This window comes from Muntiacus reevesi, chromosome 19, assembly GCF_963930625.1.
Source record: "Muntiacus reevesi chromosome 19, mMunRee1.1, whole genome shotgun sequence".
Taxonomy (NCBI): Eukaryota; Metazoa; Chordata; class Mammalia; order Artiodactyla; family Cervidae; genus Muntiacus; species Muntiacus reevesi.
In genome coordinates, this window is record NC_089267.1 from 37,735,406 (window position 1) to 37,756,331 (window position 20,926).

Here is a 20,926-nt window from a genome sequence, read left to right on the forward strand (position 1 = left end):
GCCAATTAAATTATGACACATCATTAAGATATAGCTCTATTTCAGAGATGACAAAAATGAGAAAAACATGCACTGTTGATGAACAATAGCATCAGTGTTCCCTAAGTCTCTTTGAGACCCAAAGTTAATACTGCTGATGGATATTTTGACCTGGATGGCACTTCACACTTCCCTCTCCATTCCTGAATTCATTATGGTTCCCTAATCATCCACTACTTTCTTCTGAATTCTGTATCTCAGTAAGGGGCACTATCTCCAGGTAGTTCTCAGTCCACATTGTTTCACATTCTGAGAAACAGTATTTTTCAAGTAGAGTCTCTATAATTGCTGGTGTTGCAATTCTTACAGCTACCATTCAAAGGTTTGTTATTTCACTGTACATGTTTTCTTCCAGGTAATTAATAGCTAAGAACATCAACCAGCCTCACAATGCGTCCTCAAAAATCACTCCATACTTTCATACTTAGAGAAGTGCCTGTTTGATACTACTCCATGTTCCTTATCTTAAAACCGGCTCCTTATTAAGGACAAAGTATTCCCAGTTTGTGCTTCACTATGTAAATATTCATTAAGCTTTCTACCAAAGCATCATTACTATCCTTAACTTTCAGGAAGGAAATCTGTCCTGGGTGTGAGAAAAGGGTTGCAGTGAGGAAAAAGAGCCAGATGGTAATCACTTATTTCCAGTCACTATATGATTTTGAAATTTTTAATGCTGGAAAAGAACCCCACAGATTTGTGTACTCTAAAATAGGTGCAATCAAGACTCAGTGGCACCAAGTGAAAAAATATGGACTGTGTTAAAACTTATTCTCTGTGCTCTGAGGGCATTGGCTTGTATTTTTGTCACTTATTTAGGATAAGCCCATTTATATACTATACTCACCTTTAAAGCATCATTACTCCCCAGAAAAATCAAAGTGACAGTGAAAGTCGCTCGGTCGTGTCCAACTCTTTGTGACCCCAAGGAGCCCATGGAATTCTCTAGGCCAGAATACTGGAGTGGGTAACCTTTCCCTTCTCCAGGGGATCTTTCTAACCCAGGGATCAAACGCAGGTCTCCCGCATTGCAGGTGGATTCTTTACCAGCTGAGCCACCAGGGAAGTCCAAGAATACTAGAGAGGGTAGCCTTTTCTTTCGCCAGTGGATCTTCCCGACCCAGGAATTGAACCGGGGTCTCTTGCATTGCTGGCAGATTCTTTACCAACTTTTCAGGGAAGCCCAGAAAAAGGACTCATTTAAAATCTGCAAATGGTTTAATCTGGTGTCTCAGAGTTGAGACTTAAAAGGAGACTAAGAACAAAAATTTTGATAACACTTTCTACAAAAATGCTTTATTTAAAAATACCATCTTTTTTAAAAAAAAGACAACTTTTATATACAGTTCCTTAGTTTAGAAACAGTTAAAAACACAATAAAATAAACCCAGATTTAGAAGTTATGATTTGTAACATACATAATACTGGTCCTGAACAAGACAGTTCAAATGTATGATTAATTCTTTGTCCCATCACATTTCAATAATTCACATTTGTTAAAACCAGTGGTTGGGACTACAGAAAAGCTTCTGATTGAATTTTTTCCTGTTCAGGAAATGGCAGTCACCTTTCCCAGCAGATCAAGATATAGAAATGGCAGTGGCAAGGCAGTGTATTATTTCTTTGAGTGCTGTGTCCAAAATATACTTCTACCACTTTTCTCTTTATTTTCTTACTTGAAATTTATATGTGGCTATAGCACCTGGTCATCTATACCAGGTCTTTTTAAATTTTAATGTTTAAAAATGGAAGTTCAAAGGGCATGGAGCATGAACTGCTCTTGGTAGCACAGGACTCAGAGCTAATGGTCCTGAGATATCAACACTCAACAAGATTCTGGTCTCCAAGTCAGCAGTCTGAGCAGCTTTGAGCCAATCTTTTATAGGATGGCACTGAAATACTTCACACTACATTCAAACATCTGACATAGATTTGGAAAAAAGAAAAAAAAAAAAAAAAAGGAGAAATGGCTTGTCAAACTAAAGTGCTATTAGCTACTATGTTTAAGAAGCTATCTTGATTTCACAATCTGAAGTTTAAAAAAAAAATTTTTTTTAAACCAATCACAGTCCCTGCTTCTCAAATTAGGAACCCTAGTCATCTTCCCAGAGTGTCAATTTTACCCAAAGATTTGGAAAGAAGTGTAACATTTTTCTAATCTTAAAAAGTTATATTGAATATATGCATAAGCAAAATCAGATTAGTTTTAAATAAAACATACAGCTTCAAAGAAATTACAAGCTGACATTTTGAACTATGTTCTCACATCCAATCTCCTATGAGGAGTATTTCAATAGTAACGTCTGTGAAACAGTGACCTAGGAGACACTGATTTCTGAAAGTGTAGCCAGGTTCTTACTGGACAGTAAATACAAATACAATTCCTTCTCTTGAGTTCCATTTTCAAAAATAATGTGATTCTCTGCTTATATATAGTCTTGTCTATACTGATCAAGAAGAGAGCCAAGGAAAGAACTCTGGACTGATTTTTATTTTACACTGTTTAACAATTAGAGGGATGCTCAAGTCAGAGAAGATTGCTGGCTTACAACTAAACAGACACTACATAAGTAATAAAAAAAATAATGGAACTCCTGAATCCAAAAGATTAGAATTGACCCATGGAAAATAATAGGAACAGTAATTGTGGGTGGTTTTTATCCTTTCAGATTCACATTAAATCATATCATCCCTGTTCTTTCCTTTCTGTTGAAGAGGTAATCCACTAGGGATTCCTTCTCAGCTCCAAAAAGATCCTTTTAGTACATCATGGGGGTAAACCCAAACCACCTGCCAATAATAACCACTTGTCAAATGTTAAGTCAATGGTCATTCTCGTATAATAACACCTATAAAGAACAAAACGAAGTTGCTAATGAAATTATATGGGCCAAATTTACAGTTTTTTTTTAAACAATGGTTAAACTTTTTCATAAGGCCGTGTAAGAAAATCATAACCTGTAAATCAAGTTGTCATCCAACACCTTTAATAATTAAATAGTTAAATATGATATTGGATCAAAAATGATCCTAGATAGTTTAAGGATTAATCCCATTAATCCCACAATTTAATGAGACCATCCCAACCACAAGTTATGACTTTAGATGTTTCATGAGGATGCCACACTGCACCTATACACACTTTATCATGAGCTTTAAATCTACTGTAGAGTTTTGTGGTCTTCCAGTCCCAGATATTTAACTTTCCATTTCCATCTCCTGAAATCACATAGCTGTAATGAGAAGAAAAATAAATTCAAATAATTCAAGTACCTTAAAATGGTAAACAAGATGAGGAACAGAGAGTTTATATTTCTTACTCTAACATAAAAAAAATCAATGTGACTGTATAATACTTGAATAATAAGGTAGTATATAAAGCAGTCTATAATTTAATCTTCTATCAAAAAACCTCCCCATTGAGTGACCAGTCTTAGAGAGAAAAATTATTTTCAACTTGGAAAACTGGGAGACCCATGGGCCACAGTGAATGCAGTATCACAATCACTCTCTAAGACAGTCAGAAGCAGTGTAAGGGGGTCAATTTCACACACATGTAAACCATGCAAACACAGGTAGACCCATTCAACTGGAGTAGACTCTACCATCTTTGTAATTATTTTTGGCGCCAAAAGCTTCTGAATATGTCAAAGACTCATTCAGAGGTAGGAGTCTAAGTGCTAATTACCAGGCTAAACATACAAGGTTACAGGAATTTCTGAATAAGTGATACCCATATATTTTAGCTAACAACAGTGGAATGAATACAGAATTTCACTCTTAGAAAGGCTCTAGGCTTCAAAAATCTAGTGTGACTGAGAAACATTCAGAAGCTGGATTTGAGGTTTTAGCACAGAAAAGCTGTAGTGACGTTGTTAACTTCAACCCCACAATACAGGATTAATTCCTCTGGTGCTCATTAAATCACAGCAATATAGTGCTTATAGTCCTCACAGCCTTGCTTAGAAAAGCAGAAGGAAAGACGCTGCCTATATGGACAGGGACTCATTATGTGCTTAAAGGGCACAGAACTAACTAACTAATGTAGAGAGATATACTGAAGAACTTAAAATAAAAAGAAGTGCCAAATATAACTGTCTTAATTTGTTCTTGTTTTTTATCTGGCATTTAGACAATCTGAACAATTCTCATACAATTACATATATAAAAGTGATTTGTATAGTGTTGCTATTTGTATAGTAGTAGTTTATATCATCATATATGAATATGGGAATAAATGAGAAAGTTTAAACTTACCTCATGTCTGGTGAAAAGTCTACTTGACAAGCATAGCCTGCTACCATATGGCCCTTAAAAATTTTCTTCTTATTCAATCTAAATCTGTTCTGTGCTCCAAAAATTAAGATTTGGTTGTCCATTGATTGGCACGCTAGCCATTTCCCTGTAAATTCAATAAATGAGACATTTTAGAGGAAGACTGAAAATTTTAAAGACTTTTATTTAAGTAGGTTCAGTCATTAATATTATTTTGTTCCCAACTACTATATAACAATAGGAAATAAATTTACCATACTGCCTGTGAAGTGTTACAGATTTATTGAAAGTGAGAAATATTTGTATTTTACAGAGTAAGGGATTTTGCTCATAAAATCTTGTATCATTTAGCATTTTTCCTAGAAAAGCTTTCTTCTGTTTAAATAAGGATATACAAAAACTCCGAGTTTAGCATTAATAAAACAAAACTATGAAATAAAATGAATTTGTAATAAATAATAGAACCATGGAGAGAAAAAGACTATTTGTGTTAACTACGGAAAGAGGAAAGATGAACTCCAGGTGAGAAAGCCTAGGATTATTAAATAAAACTGTACAAAGATATGATCAAAACAATCTTTAGTAACTTTAGTAAAAAAAAAATTTAGTAAAACACTTTTAGTAATTTTAGTAATGCTGTAGTAACACAATGCTTTTTAAAGTTTTATTGAAGTAATAGTTGATTTACAATGTAGCATTTAATTTCTGCTATATAGCAAACTGACTGATATACACATATTCTTTTCCATTATGGTTTATCAAAGATATTGAATATAGTTCCCTGTGCTATATAGAGGACCTTATTGTTTATCCATTCTATATATAATAGCTTGTATTTGCTAATCCCAAACGCCCACACCCTCCCCCATGCCCCTTGGCAACCACAAGTATGTTCCCTATACCTGAAAATATGTTTTTGTTTTATATATATATTCATTTGTGTTCTATTTTAGATTTCACATATGTGTGATATCATATGGTATTAGTCTATCTCTTTCTGACCTACTCCACTTAGTATGATAATCTCTGTTGTTATTTAGTCACTAAGTCATGTCCAACTCTTTCTGAAACCCCTTGAACTGCAGCCCACTAAGCTACTCTGTCCATGGGATTTCCCAGACAAGAATATGGGAGTGGGTTGCTATTTCCTCCTACAGGGGTTCTTTCTGACAGAGTCTGAACTTGCACTGAGCCACCAAGGAAGCCCATGACAGTATGTAGGTCCATCCATTCTGTGCAATAGCATTATTTCATTCCTTTTTATGGCTGAGTAGTATTCCACTGTATATAGTACTACATCTTCTTTATTCATTCATCTGTCAATGGACATTTAGGCTGTTTCCATGCCTTGGGAATTGTGCAGCCATGAACACAGGGGTGCATGAATCTTTGCAAAATATAGTTTTGTCTGGGTATATGACCAGGAGTGGCGCTGCTGAATCATATAGCAGCTCTATTTTTAGCTTTTTGAGGAAACTTCATACTGTTTTCCAAGTGGCTACACCAATTTACATTCCCACTAATAGTGTAAGAGTCCCCTTTCCTCCATACCCTCTCTAGCATTTATTTATAGACTTATTAATGACATCCATTCTGATTGGTGTGAGGTAGTACCCCACTATAGCTTTTGATTTGCAGTGCCCAAAGAGTTAGTGATGAAGAGCATCTTCTAATGTGCCTATTGGTCATCTGCATGCCTTGTTTGGAAAAATGTCTATTTAGGTCTTCTGCCCATTTTTTTGATTTGGGCCACAGTGCTTTTATCTCCCCAGGATTCACCAAAACCACTAGCGTCTAAACTGCAGTATCTTTGCATCCTATATATTATAGACATGATAAAGGATGACCCTAACAATGATCACAGTCAGACTAGGTAAGTGGCTTTGTTCAAGATGGGCACAGTATTGGTGACGGACGGTTTAAAAATACACTGTATGAAATGTAGGTGCACAAATGTGACTGTATACAATATGGTAATTATCAGAACAGCACCCTGTGAGGTTGTTCTTCTCATAAAAATCATAGGACACTTGACAAGTGTCCACAGATTTGCCTATGGTAGATGCTTCGACTGGAAGAGCAAACTCTTTCTTGCTCCCTCGTCCTTGCTCTACTTTCACAGCAGGTACATGAGCTGACAGTGGCTTTGCTGACCATGCTGCCCAAACATCGGGTCCTCCACTTTAATATCCTCATGTAAAATTATATCAGTATATCTGTAGTACTTGTACTTAAAAGGCAATGAATTGCTGAATAGAAAACAGTATTAAGCAGACTTATCTTTTTAATTTTTGCCTGAGAAAATCTTTCTCAGGTGAATTGGTAAGGTGTTCTCATATAAGGACCCAGAACAAAATTACCTATTCCCCAAAAGAAAAAGAGCTCATAGTAAATCACCAAATGAGTTGCTGAACATGATTCTGTTGGAAGAATTATTAAAAAAAAACAACCCTGATTCTCAGATGGAAATCCTTAGATGCTCGGGTAATGTTGCAAATCATTGCTTCTTTTATTTTTACCTTTTTAAAAAAAAAAAACAAGAGAATGGGTGAGGTGACTCATAAATGAAAATCAGTGATTATTTCTATTATACAAGTATGGCACTGTGACAGACTTTCCCTAGGAGGGAATGGCCAAGGCTCTTTTGAAAACAGAAATCACACAGTGTCTTAGAAGCTCATTTAAAAACACTGTATCTACTAACTCACCATTTGGAGACAAAGTCACTGCAGGCATTGAGTGCATACTGGGTTCTGCTATATACTTGAAATCCACAGGGATATCCCTAAAAATTAAAAATAACATGTCAGAATAGTAACTTTTAACAGTACTTTTAGAAGAATAATCTCTGAAACAAAAGAGATGCTCTTGAAATTATCAAGTTTGATGAAACTTCCTGGAGAAAGGAAAACCACAAAATGACATTCTATTATTATAAAGCTTTTACTTATACAAATGACTTTCCATGATAATTACAAGTGTCAGTGATTTAGTTTTCTACCGCTATTTGATTTTAACTTTGCTCTTTATGTTAAAAAATAATCTGTTATTGTAAGTCCTTTAATAATGAACTCATCTAAAAATGTACCATGGTAGACAGAAGCAAGAATGTCTGAGGCAAGCCTGCAGGGAAGTATTCTTTTACCTGCCAATCAACCATAACTTGGCACTCTGCAAGCAGGTTCAAGTGCTAAAGAGCCTTCAGCAATGCAAGTAGATGGTAGGCAAGCTGTACAGGGATTTCAAGCAGGTCAAACCCATCCAGAAATCTCATAATTTCTGGCAGATTAAGCACCTGGACATCTATTTTCAGCCTACATGTAAAGTATTCCAAATGTATACAGTGTAGGAGAAAAAACATTAAACATTTTTTCTTGTGAGAATAAAAGAATAATTACAAAATAAAAAAGAATAAAATGAAAACAACAAAAATTCAAAACTAGTCACCTAAATCGAAAACCATCCAAAGTTCTAAGTGTCTTTTCATTTTTAATACTCTCCATGATGATAATAATAAAAAAAATTTCACTGGTTCTGAAGGATTTTGATCTTGCTGCTTTTCATGAGACATCAGAAATGGTTTTTTTGTAGAGTAATGTGTGGGGAATGAAATCTGATGAATAATACAGAAAGTTGCTGCTGCTGCTAAGTCGCTTCAGTCGTGTCTGACTCTGTGCAACCTCATAGATGACAGTCCACCAGGCTCCCCCGTCCCTGGGATTCTCCAGGCAAGAACACTGGGTGGGTTGCCATTTCCTTCTCCAATGCATGAAAGTGAAAAGTGATAGTGAAGTCCCTCAGTCGTGTCCAACTCTTAGCAACTCCATGGACTGCAGCCTACCAAGCTCCTCCGTCCATGGGATTTTCCAGGCAAGAGTACTGGAGTGGGTTGCCATTGCCTTCTCCAATAATACAGAATATAAAGCACCAATTTCAATTTCAAACTATGGTTCAAGTTCAAAGACTGATTAATTAGAAAACAACAATGACAATAATAATAATATGCCTTTTAAGTAAGGATCTTCTGTATCCATCTATCACCCCAGAAGAAGTAAACAATTAGAAAAAACTTCCATCACAGTCTTTGTTGGAGGAAAACATTTTCTGGGATAACCTGAGGAACAGTAAGATTTATCAAATCTCAAACCCTTTATACCTCTAAATAACAGTGAGAAGTGACTTCAAAATGATCCAAATATATTGAGACGAGCTTCAATCTTAAAAAGGTTCAACTGCTTTTCCCTTCTCATATTTATTATTAGTAGTTGATAATTTTATAACATGATTTTAAAAAATAAGAGCATTTTGTAAATTAAATTAACAATACTTCAGGTTCATTATCAACCCATGTTTTATGAAAAGTAAACAAAAAAATTTAAACAGATCCCTTATTTCAAGGACTCTTGATACAATGAGCTCTACAAGAGATTCTCTATATAAAGAATCTGAACACCTATGAACTTCATAATTACTAGTAAAAATGCTAGGTATAGTTCTATTTAATAATATTATATTCTAATTAGAAATTATAAATCAGTATAATAAGCTTGTAATATGCCACAAATAGGGCTTCCCTGGTAGCTCAGCTGGTAAAGAATCCGCCTGCAATGTGGGAGACCTGGGTTCAATCCCTGGGTTGGGAAGATCCCCTAGAGGAGGGCATGGCAACCCACTCCAGTATTCTTGCCTGGAGAATCCCCATGGACAGAGGAGCCTGGCGGGCCACAGTCCATGGGGCTGCAAAGGGTCGGACACGACTGAGTGACCAACCACAGCACAGCACAGCGTGTTACAAGTACTTTTCAGCCTGGAAATGAAATTATAAAAAAAAACCCTAACAAAAATGTATGACATTTTAAAGATAAAAGAATAGTGCCAACCTCTGAAATTTTCTTTTAAAAACATTATAACAAAAATAAATGCCTTTGGTAGAAAACATGCCTATGACAGCTCATGCAATAGGATACCACAGGATGCTGAATATCTAATTACATCTCCTGTTCTCCTTTAAAACTGTGTAATAGTCTTAGTTTGTATGATACTGTTTAAGAAAACCAACTTTCCTTTGGATAAACCAGGAGGATGGATATTATGCTAAGTGAAATAAGTCAGACAGAGACAGACACATACTATATGGTATCACTTATTTGTACAATCTTTAAAAAAAATAACGTCAAACTCATAGAAATAAGACAGTAGATGGTGGCTGCCAGGGGATGGGTGGAGGGGTGAGTAGTAAATTAGGCAAAGCAAGCAAAAGGGTGCACACCCTTAGCTGTAAGATGAATAAGGTCTGATGTTCTAATGTATGCCATGGTGGCTATTGTTGATAACACTGTACTGCATAACTGAAATTTGCTAGGACAGTACACACTAAGTGTTGTCACAAAACAAAAAGTAAATATGTGAGGTGATGGATATGTTAATTAACTCAGTGTGAAAGAGCTAATTAATTCTTTCACACTGTATATGTATATCGAATCATTATGTTGTACACTTTAAATACATTATAATTTTATTAATACCTCAATAAAACTGGTGAGAAAAACAGAAAGGAAAATCTCTAGAACTAGCTTGATCTGAGTTTAAATTCTGGCCCTTTCAAGTTTCATGGGAACTTGGGTAGACTACCTAATGTATCTCAGTTTTCTTATCTATAAAACAGGAAAAGCAAATATAGCTGTCTCATAAGATTACTTGCCCATTAAATAAAATAGTTTAGGCAAAATGCTTAGTGTGTCTGGGACACAGAAAGAGCTCAATAAAAGTAACATCATTAATAATTATGACAATAATGATTTTTTTAGATATCTAGTCTGTGTGCCAGGCATTGTGCTGGTGGTGGAGACAGATGGAGAGTTGAGGCAGTTCTTAGTCTCATGGTTAAGAACTCGTCGGGATACAACATTGTAAATCAACTGTACTTAAAAAATACATATATACCCCACACCCCGTAAGAAAGAAAGGAGCTTGTCAGAGAAGAGGAATAAATAAGCAAGCACTATTAATAAAAAGCTTTTGGAAGCGAAGGGTTGTTTGTGTGGGATGATAGAGAAGAGGCACCTCATCTCATGTGAGGATTGGTTAGGAAGGTTCTAATAGCAAGTGAGAATTGAACTGAAATCTACAGGATGTCATCATTCATAATGAAACAGTATTTTGACTCTTAGGAGTATTTCTTAAGCTCTGAGAAGGAAAAAAACGCCTGTTACCATTTAATTTAATCAAAATATTTTGCTGACCAATGCTCTAATTTAGGAAACACTCACAAGTGTTCTAAAAGCCCTTTAACTGGTGTGTATCATTTAAACAGTTAACAATTTACTACTTCACATTTTCAAATGAAGCTGAAAATACCATCTGAAGATACAAACACCTGAAAGTTTAAGTATAATCAAACTGTTAGAATACATAAAAACAAAACAGTTTTATGTATGCTAAACTAAGTACTTTGTTGTACAAATGGTCTAAGGTGGCCCATATGAAATGATGTCTTAATCAGGTCCTCAGCATGTAACATCATTTCTGAAGTAGGAAAGATCTTAGTTAAAAGACAGTCTCAAATCATGGACCTTAAGAATAATGCTAAGATTTTAAGAATAATGCGAAGACTATGTATATGGTAGTCAACTCTCCATTAATTGGAGGTAACGTGGAGGGAGTGTGGGAGAAACTGCAGCTAAATTATATTAAATCTTCAATTACCCAAACTGTCCCCTGATGTGTGTGGGGATGTTCTCAGGTCCTTCTCTGGTGGCTCAGACGGTGAAGAATCTGTCTGCGGTGCAGGAGACCCAGGTTTGATCCCCTGGAGAAGGAAATGGCAACCCACTCCATTGTTCTTGCCTGGAGAATCCCCATGGACAGAGGAGTCTGGTGGGCTACAGTCCATGGGATCGCAGAGTCCGACATGGCTGAGCGACTAATTTTTACTTTTCACAGGTCCCCAAACAGACTCAGTTTCGGGAGGAAGCTGATGCCTGTAGTTTAAGACATCTTACTTCCTACAGCGGAACAACTTCTGGGGGTAGAAAGACACTTTCTAGTCCCTGAAGGCTGTAGCCACAGTTCAGCCATGTCTTACAAGTAACTATAAAAACAATCTGGGTTCCAACCAAACATTCACTCTGACAAAAAGATTACTATGTAGTACTTTGAAAATCAATTATAAAACATGATCTATGATAGGCACTTAGTGACATTATTATTTATTGACTTCAGAAAAGTGTTTTTTTTTTTCCCTCTAGGAAAGCATAATTAACCAATATATTCTGATTATACTCTACAAGTAAAACATTTGTATTCTACCATTATAGGCTATGAACAGCAGGACATAAGGATGATGACTGGGGGCAATTTTTTGAATAATCAAAATGCAGATGTTTAAAAAAATCAAGAGATTTTAAAATAGTTTCTTATTTTCTAATGATAGGATCTTATACTCAATCCCTAGCATAAGCAATACAATCTATATGTTTGTCATCCCTACTTTTTGCAAAGATGAATAAAATACCTAATACAGAATGTAAGACAGCACTATATAAGCTTTTAACTAGTATAAGAAAAATGACTCAAAATACATATTCTTTAGATAGGTTATCTAAAGACTATGAAAAGTAGCATGCTTAAACTTTAATTTTCATTCTCTGGACACTTTAATAGTTAAACCAGTTTGATCGACAGGCCAGAGATCACAGTTGTGAAAATATTCAGATTGTTATGTATTATCAGGCTTTCTCTTTGGCTACAAAATTTCAAGTTGTTTGCTTTATATAAATCAGATTTTTACTGATAAAAACTTACCATTCCCAAACTCTTAGGCTCTTATCATCAGATGTGCTTACAAATCTCCTATTCTCGTCGACAAAAACAATGGTGTTGACAGCTCCCAAATGCCGATCATATTCCTGCACAATTTCTCCACTTCGAATGTCCCACTGTATATCAAATAAGGGAAAGGGCAAAGATAGACGTAGAGCAGATTTATGAAAACAAAGGTCATAATCATGATAAATGGAGAAGGAAAAGAGATCTCCAATATCATCTTTTTATACATTTACTGCTTTCTGCTAAGACTAGAGCATCAGCAGACCCTAAAAGCAGCAAACATTAAACAAGTTAATATTCCTTATTTCAGTCCCTGATACAATGTAAAGCTCAGGAATCTTAATAAAAATATTGTGAAAAGACTTACTTGCACAATCTTCTTATCAGACATCCCAGCCACAAAGAGATTTTGCTTATCTTCATCAGGATTAAATTTGACACAATAGGGCACTTTTCGGTTTGTAAATCTTGATATACACTGTCCTAAAACCAAAGACCCAAGTTAAAGTAGGTAAAGTAAATTTGACCATTTAAAGACAACCCCGGAATTAAGATCTAGAGATAAGAGATCATTTCCTAATAAATTTGGAGAAATGGCAGCCTGTTTGTTCTTTACTGCAAACTGCATTGTTCCTTTTCATGAATTTTTAATGATTAAAAATAATATTTTCAAAAGTAAATCTGTATCATCAAGTGCAGAGCAGATAAAACTCTCCAGGTAATTAAAACATGGAGTAAAGAGTTGAGGACCACTGTCAAAGAAGTTAAGAGTATGGGGTTTAGCATTACAAAGACCTTGGTTTAAATCCAATTTGACCATTACTAGCTGCGTAACCCTGGAAAAGTTATCTCTTAAGCCTCAGTTTCCTCATCCATAACAATAGTAGTATTTAAATTCATAGTGAGTGATATTGTTAGGGCTGAACAAGATACTGCATATAAGGGCTTAGTATAATGCTTGGTAAACAGTGTTCAATAACTATTAGCTATTTTCTTTATCCTTAAAACTCAGTACGATGAAAGATGGTTCTCTGATTATATAAAATTATACTAGCCATAATGTGCTAATGTAATCAATATGTCTGCGAATATATAAAACCAATCTGCCCATGGAAGTTTAGACCTACATTTTAACCAGTTGGGGCAATTAAATTTAATTCTGTTCATCGTGTATTTATTGTGCGTCTATTATTATACAGTGCAGCATGGTAGGTTATGTAGAGGATAACCTAAAGATCAATTAAACAGTCTATGGAAAATTTCAACTTTCCTTATCTACCAATGTATTTGCTTTATAAACTGTATATCGTGGAAAGGAATTTCGTACTGAAAGAGCTACTTTTACAGCTCAGTTTCAACTTTATCAACATTTTGTGGTATTAGCTGACAGCCAATGACAGAATCAGCAGTTAGAGAAGGTACCATTTTGGCACAGAAGACCACTCACATTGTTCCATTTTAAAAAGCTAATTTCTAAGGTAAATATGTGTTAGTATAAGTGAGCTCTTACCTGTCTCAGTGTCCCAGAGCTTAAGATACCTGTCATAAGCTGCGCTGAGGAACTGCGTCCCCGCAGTGTTAAAGCAGATGTCCCTAACAGCTTTACTGTGACCTAAAGGCAGAGACAATAGAAATGGAGGTGAGGTGAAGTGTCTTCATTTAAAGTATAAGCACCATAAGAAAACAGCATTAAACAGTGCCTTCCAAGCCATGCTGTGAGTCAAAATCACTGGAATTCTACCTCCTGATTTACTGACTCAGAATATGCTATGTGTGGGCTACAGAATGTAGGTGTTTTCCCTCCCTTTGAAAAGCTCCTTGGGTGAGTCTGATGCATAACATTTAGGTAAGAATCAAGAGAAAAGATCTAACTTTGTTTTAAAAAGTCTCTCATAGCACTCTCTTAATAATGTAATACATAAAGCTGATGACTGGTCAAGAATCTAAGGAAACATAACAGTCCAATTATTGCCAATGAAAGAGAAATGACTGGTGACATTTTAAAGGTTCACTCTGAAATTACTAGCCAAGCCGGAAATGAAAGCAAAGTGACCCAAAGCCAACGTTCATGAAAATTGTGGCTTCTGTTTAATAATTGTATATTTCTGGGATTACATTACTGAATTTCATAGAAATGGATCCAGCATCTCATGGACTAAACCTTTTTAAAAACAAATACTAACTATATTTAGTTTTAAAATGGCATTTGACAATAAATTAATTTCAAGGTGCTTTGCTTAGAAATCAATCTTACTGGACCAATCAACTTTTTGAAAGTTATAGGGGTAAATAAAATGTGACTAAATGAAAGCAGAAACTTTCCTATTTTTTACTTTCTCACTATGACCAAGACAATTGTACAAAATGTGCATGGCACAAATGGTCAATAGGGGCCCTAAATCACCACCACTGCTGATGACCTCTAGTAACGGCAAGCAGGCATCCTTTCCTACAGCAGGAGTCCTGGTCAGAGCTGTTATCATCTTTCTAAGTGGGAATTTTCAGTTTTCCAGTGAAAAGCAGCAAGAGCAGGGGGGACAAACGAGGACCAAATACCCTACAACACAGGAGACATTCAGTTCCCTGTATGCTGCCGAGAGCCTTCCCAAAAGTCTTCTGGGCTGCCCTGGCATCTCGGGCAGTGTTTATTTGTGCAGTGAGGCCCTAAAATCCTAACAAAGTGATGCAGAATGGACTCCCACTTAAATCTAAAAACAGAGCCAATATAATTCAAATATTGTTTCATTTCAGTATAGTTAATTTGGAAATGTAACCAGTCTTCATGCAAAATGTGACAAAGACAATCTACCAAAAGTCTTCCACAAAGCTGTCCTCTTTTTGGTCTTCTTTCCTTCAAGGAGTTCTCTTAACCTTTTCTTTTTACCTGTGTTTGCTCTTCAAAGCTCAATATCTGGCTATCTAATTGCTTACAAGACATTTTCATCTCAATATCTCAAAAGCAGCTCAAATTCCATGAGTCTGAAACCTTATCATCTTCCTAAGACGAATGGCACCACCATTCAGCCGGCCACCTGGGAGTCGCTCTAGATTTCCACCTCACTCTTTTTACACTCACTTCTAGTTACTAAGAGCCACTGCTTTCAACTCTTTGTTGTTCCTTTCCTCTCTCTCTGCTGCTCTAGTTCTGGCTCTCATCATCTCTAATCCAGACTAATGAAATAACTTTGTAAATCATTTTCTTGCCTCTAGGCCTGCCCCATCAAAGCATCCTCTATACTGCCATTGTGATCTTTGAAAACTTCAAATCTGATCATGATGCTTTCCTGCAAGAGGCGTTCAGCTGTTGGCTTCCGAAGACCCCCTAGATAGACCAGAGGTCTCTCACACTCTGCCCACCTCGACTGCTGATCTCCCCTCTCACTGTATTCCTCACGCTTACATTGCTGAGGTACAAGTAGTTCCCTCAATGCAGTTCTCACATCACTTCTGCTACAGCTTCTGTTGCTCTCTCTTCCTAGTTCTTTGTTTATATGGGAGACTTACCCCTTCTTCAACACTCACTCAAGTCTGTGAAGGCTTTCCTTCACATCAGTAGTAGTAAAATTACTGTTGATGATGTTACTGTAGTTTAAAAAGTCTTTCCAAACAGATTTATAGCCAGAGAAAAGAAATATTACCAATAAACGTTCGCAGACAGCGCCTATCTCCATAAACCTCCCATAGCTGGAGGAAAAAAACAAAACAAAACACATAGAAACGTTAAATTTAATACAAGGCTTTGATAAAATGACAACTTTCAACCACTAACAATCGTCATATGCCAGCTATGTGTGTGTGCGTATCTGTGTGTGTACAGGGAACTTAACCAAGGCATTACATATTAAAACACATTGTTTGGTGCTATTGCCTCAGATGGTAAAGAATCTGCCTGCAATGCAGGAGACCTGAATTTGATCTCTGGGTAGGGAAGAACCCCTGAAGAAGGGAACGGCAACCCATTCCAATAGTCTTGCCTGGAGAATTCCATGGACAGAGGAGTCTGGCAGGTTATAGTCCATGGGGGCCACAGAGTCGAACAACTCTGAGTGACTAACGCTGTCACTTTTTGCTTTTTTCACTTTTGGTGCTATTAGTCTGTGTTACACTATCTGGACTATACACATACTCATGCGCATGTACACACACACACATACACACTTTAAAATCTGAAATTAAGAGAACTTAACTTAGATGGAGCTTATACAGGTAGTTTTCATTTTCTTCTTCTGTATTTGACATTTTCTGTGATGAAAAGTTTCTACTTATATAATACTATAAACTAGCTTTAAAAGAACTAAATGTTATTAAAACTGCCATGTTATACAATTTTGGTACTGAAAAGTTTTTTTTTTTTAACTCCTCTGAAGTATTAACTATTATAAAAGCTGTTATGAGTGCTTGCTTTGGCAGCACATATACTAAAAGCTGTTATGAAAATGAAGATCTAGACTAAAATATAACAAGCTCATAGATCTCATTACATTGAAAGTGAATTAATACAACAATTTGAAACTACCTTTATTCTTGCCTGCCTCAAATCCAGTCCTGGACAGTGTTGCCAGGGATCTGAAACAGAAAGCACTTCCTGGCCACCCAGTGTCTGCAGGGTAAAGCCTCGGTTCCCGCAGCACACCAGGAAAACACGTCTGGACCTGGTCCCCTGTTACGACTGTAGTCACTCTATGCCGCTCAGATTTAGACTGTAGCAGTCACAGAACCTGCAGTTTTCAGCACACACGATGCCGACGCATTCTGTTTGCTCCTCTCAGACATACTCTACTTCCTGAGTCCGCCCCCCCACCCCTTACTCACACTTCCTATTGGGGTATGCTTCCTCTCTGACATCAGAACACCTCCTCTACAAGGATCATTTACAACATAATGAAATGATCACCGCAAGAGCAGGGACAGTGCCAAAGTAATTTTTTATCCTCGGGTCCTTGTACATAATAGGTGCCTAATAAATGTACATAAAGTGTACCTAGACACGAACTCAACTGAATTCTATGCTGTTCTAACTAGGTAAATAGAAGGCTTTAATCTCAATTAACATAGTCTTTATAAATTGAAAGTTAAAGGAAATGAATCTTGCTACTCCAAACTGCTGGCCTGTCATTTTAAACCACTAAGTCAAGACAAATGCCTAAATTGTTGCTCTCATCAAAAAATGCTACCTTTATATTAATATATTGTTACTACCCATGAATTATTTACAAAGGATAAAATTTTCATGAATCAACTTTCCAAGATCACTTTAGGGTTGATATTTATTGACTAGTATAATGATCTGGACACAGAAGACATACAAAAGATAAAAACCATTCGACCAGCTTTAAGTTTTTAAAAGGTTTTTCCCATATCAAATTCACGTGTATTGGCAATTCAGTTTTTTTTCTACCACACACTATTGCTGAACATCAACTAAAGGTAGATCTTCCCAAAACTATATAAAGTGGGAGAAGAGGCTGGGAGCAATTCTGCTACTAGCATTTGGAAGAAAAAAAGAGTGAATTATATTATTTACTCTCTAAAAATGGGATTTCTATCACATATCCTTTCTACCTCTAAGGTACTGAGGAACAAATGAACTCAGTTACATATCCAACACCTCTATAAAAATGCATTATTGGTGATTAAATATTCATGCGCCTAAAGCTAAAGTGAGTGATTATGTTCTAATCAGCTATCTAAGCTTACAAAGAGCCTAGCCAATTGAACTACAAAGCCATATCTGAATCAACATGTTTGGAAGCAGTTCATAAACTGCTGCATTCACAGGGCTTAAGAGAAAATAATTAGCCTCTAATTGCCTAACAAACTCAGATCTATTTATAATTAACCAAATAGATTTAACCAAAGCACTAGCTTTGTAGCACTAGCTTTGTAGCTTCTACTCTATTACTGAAAACTCACCTTAATTTTACAGTCCATGGAACAAGACAGCAACAAGTGGCCAGAGAGAGGAAACAATCTGACTGCACTGACACCCTGTAAAACGGTATTACAATTATCAATCAGAAGCATTCAAAATCTCAGCTAAAATTAAACAAAAGGGAAAGAGAGTGTATTTTTAAACCACATAATTTACTGGGTTTTTTTTTCCATTTTAAAATCCATACCCAAGAATAACCTTCAGAAGTATTCTAAGAGCAGCCCTTATTGACACTAAGCTTTTCTAACCTTCATCAGTGACTTCCTCACCCAGGGGAATTCTTAGTCAATCATGTTGCTCATGCCCTCACTCCTCTTCCTTCTTTTACTCAGTTCCTTTCTTTGCTAAGAGTTGGAAATTATCAGTTGGAATAGTGAATATGACAAAGAATATTAACATCAAAGTTTTCAAGTGCCATGTCTCTGCATTAGTTTAGGTATTATCATAGTGTATAAAGCAGGGAGTGTCTAATCTTTGAAGTGGGATAACCCCAAGAGCTAAGGCAAAATTACTGAGACTTTGGTGTTAGTATCAGCCCACTACTCACCGAGTTGGTGCCCAAGAGGAAGCAGATAACGGCAGGAGCTGGGAAGCGAAGGCCCGGGCTACCATAAGGGGGTAAGACACCAAACCATGAATGCCTGTGTCATGGTCCAATCAGATGACCCTGAAGACTGAGTACTCACTTGTGACTCATATGTGTTGGCACCTCCAAAGTGACTCCAGTTTATCTTTAATGACTTCCCTGCTCTCTCTCTCTTCTCTACATCTTCACTAGATATACTGAGTGTCCCACATCAACAGCTGAAAATTTATGCTGGCTTCACTGTTATATTAATGCATTACAGCAAATAAAAACAACCAATTCGTTTACCTTTGTGTGTCCAGACCACACATGAATTTGTTTTTTAGGAAGATAACATTTCTCAGGTGGCACAGTTGACCGCAGATTAACACCAACATCCTGAGGTATGTGAAGATAGGACCTGCCTTGATAGTCATACATTTCTTTAACTGAAACAAGAAGGCAAAAGAAAGCAGTGAACAAATAAAAGCTGCAGTTATGAAATCTATATTCGTAAAATAACAAACACTTAATTCACAAGGATATCGTTGCATATTAAAGTTTAGGTAATACTATTTTGATGATGTTAAGACCAAGAAACAGCTAAAATTTAACTGTCTGAAATCACTGCTGTTATTTCAATCAGAGGTAGTATTTTGGAATCCCTAAATTTCCAGAGAATATCAGACCTTTAAATAAGCTCTTACTTCCTTTATCCAGTTTTAGCAGCGTGTACAAAAGACTCCACTGCAGTATAATTATTCAGAGAAGAAAAGATAACACTTGGGCCTTATGAGTCACTGGCAAAGAATCAAAAGCAAAACAGGATTAAAAGGAAGTTAAAACAAAAGTATATCAACTATCCTTTTCCCTGTTTTCCTCCTTTATGCCCTTCCAGGTTCCTTTTCCAATCTCTTTTCTACTTTCAATCAGATTTACAATGAAGTCACATCTGAGAATTAAATGACATAGTATAATATGTATCAAAGCATTTAGTAGTATGCTGCACAGAATAAGTACTCAATAAATGTTGGCTGTTATTGTTATTATGGCTGTAAGCACACAGTACTAAACAGACTACTTAGAGATAAAATGAGAACTTGAGAAACTAAAACTAAATATGACCTCATGAAACCCATATATTTGATAAGTGGTATAACATTAGAGTAATCAATACTATCTGAATTGGATTATTCTTCATAGTCTGATAACCACTACATCATTTCCCCAATATAACTAGTTAGTAATAAATCAGGTAGAGTCTAGAATATTTATAATTTATTTTGGTGAATATGCATTTCCTTCTGCAAATCAAAATACGTATGAGCATATAGATCTCTAACCTACTTATCTGAAAAACAAAGTTTATTCTTTTAAAGTGTAATTTAGTAACAGTTATGAACTGTGATCATACCTGGAGAAAATTTGGCTTGGGTTAAAAAGAAAAGGTTAAAATGACTGGGGGACTAGTTATATGCCAGAAAGAGTCAACTTTATCTTAGGGAAGAACAGATTGTGAACCATAATCTCCTTTATCTATCTTTAAAAAAATGTTCATTAGTACTTCAAAAAACTAATCTGTGGCTATCTCTAATTACAACACAGAAGAGTGTGCTATAATTTCTTTGGGATGCAAACTGTCCAATACAATTCTTAATATAACGATTCCCAGCAGCTGATTAGTAAAGGCAATTAATATATGAACAGAGAACAAAGTAAATATCTGAAAGTTTATCATAAAAAAGAAGAGGCATAAAAAACATATTACCATGTAAGATTGTCTTTTCCTCTCCAGGTTTCTCTTCTTCCTGTTTGCCTTTCTTCTGCCTCTTTGCTGTAATTTCATCCAATTCTTTTTGTTCTTCCTAAGGAAATTAAGGAGTGAATTTTTAAAATGGATGTTCCAGAACCCCATCCTGGCCACTGCTGATCATAAATTCTTTACAAGGAAGTGCACTTTTTTGGTGAAGCAATAACTGCAAGTATGTCTCCTAGGATAACAATCTCAACTCTTTGGCAGATTACAAAAGGGCATTAAACACACGGTGTTCTTGAACTTTTAAACTCATTTAATACAAAACCTCTCCTTCTGGAACAGCTAGGAGTAATTTAATGTATAACGCTAATTATGTAAGTGAAAAAATGAGGTAATTAGAAAATCTAGTACATACCAGAAATACAGTGAATTTGAGTAAACAGTGTTCTTCATAAACAGCTTTTAATAGTCATAAGGACATAAGCAATGACTATAGATTTGTGACACAACTTTTACGGGAAGAGCAGTAAAA

General features: G+C 36.0%; 1 protein-coding gene across 1 annotated transcript in view; it reads right to left on the reverse strand.

Moving 5' to 3' along the window:
- Nucleotides 1-1,319: 1,319 nt before the first annotated feature.
- CDC40 (cell division cycle 40) overlaps nucleotides 1,320-20,926 on the reverse strand; it is a 43,744-nt gene continuing 24,137 nt past the window's right edge. The window contains exons 6-15 of the mRNA XM_065911347.1: nucleotides 20,407-20,503; nucleotides 18,948-19,087; nucleotides 18,055-18,129; nucleotides 15,780-15,825; nucleotides 13,652-13,753; nucleotides 12,509-12,624; nucleotides 12,118-12,251; nucleotides 7,023-7,099; nucleotides 4,297-4,441; nucleotides 1,320-3,272 (exon numbers count right to left, since the gene is read on the reverse strand). Coding sequence (XP_065767419.1) covers nucleotides 3,095-3,272; nucleotides 4,297-4,441; nucleotides 7,023-7,099; nucleotides 12,118-12,251; nucleotides 12,509-12,624; nucleotides 13,652-13,753; nucleotides 15,780-15,825; nucleotides 18,055-18,129; nucleotides 18,948-19,087; nucleotides 20,407-20,503 — 1,110 coding nt within the window. The 3' untranslated portion in view covers nucleotides 1,320-3,094. The remainder of the gene's footprint in view (nucleotides 3,273-4,296; nucleotides 4,442-7,022; nucleotides 7,100-12,117; nucleotides 12,252-12,508; nucleotides 12,625-13,651; nucleotides 13,754-15,779; nucleotides 15,826-18,054; nucleotides 18,130-18,947; nucleotides 19,088-20,406; nucleotides 20,504-20,926) is intronic.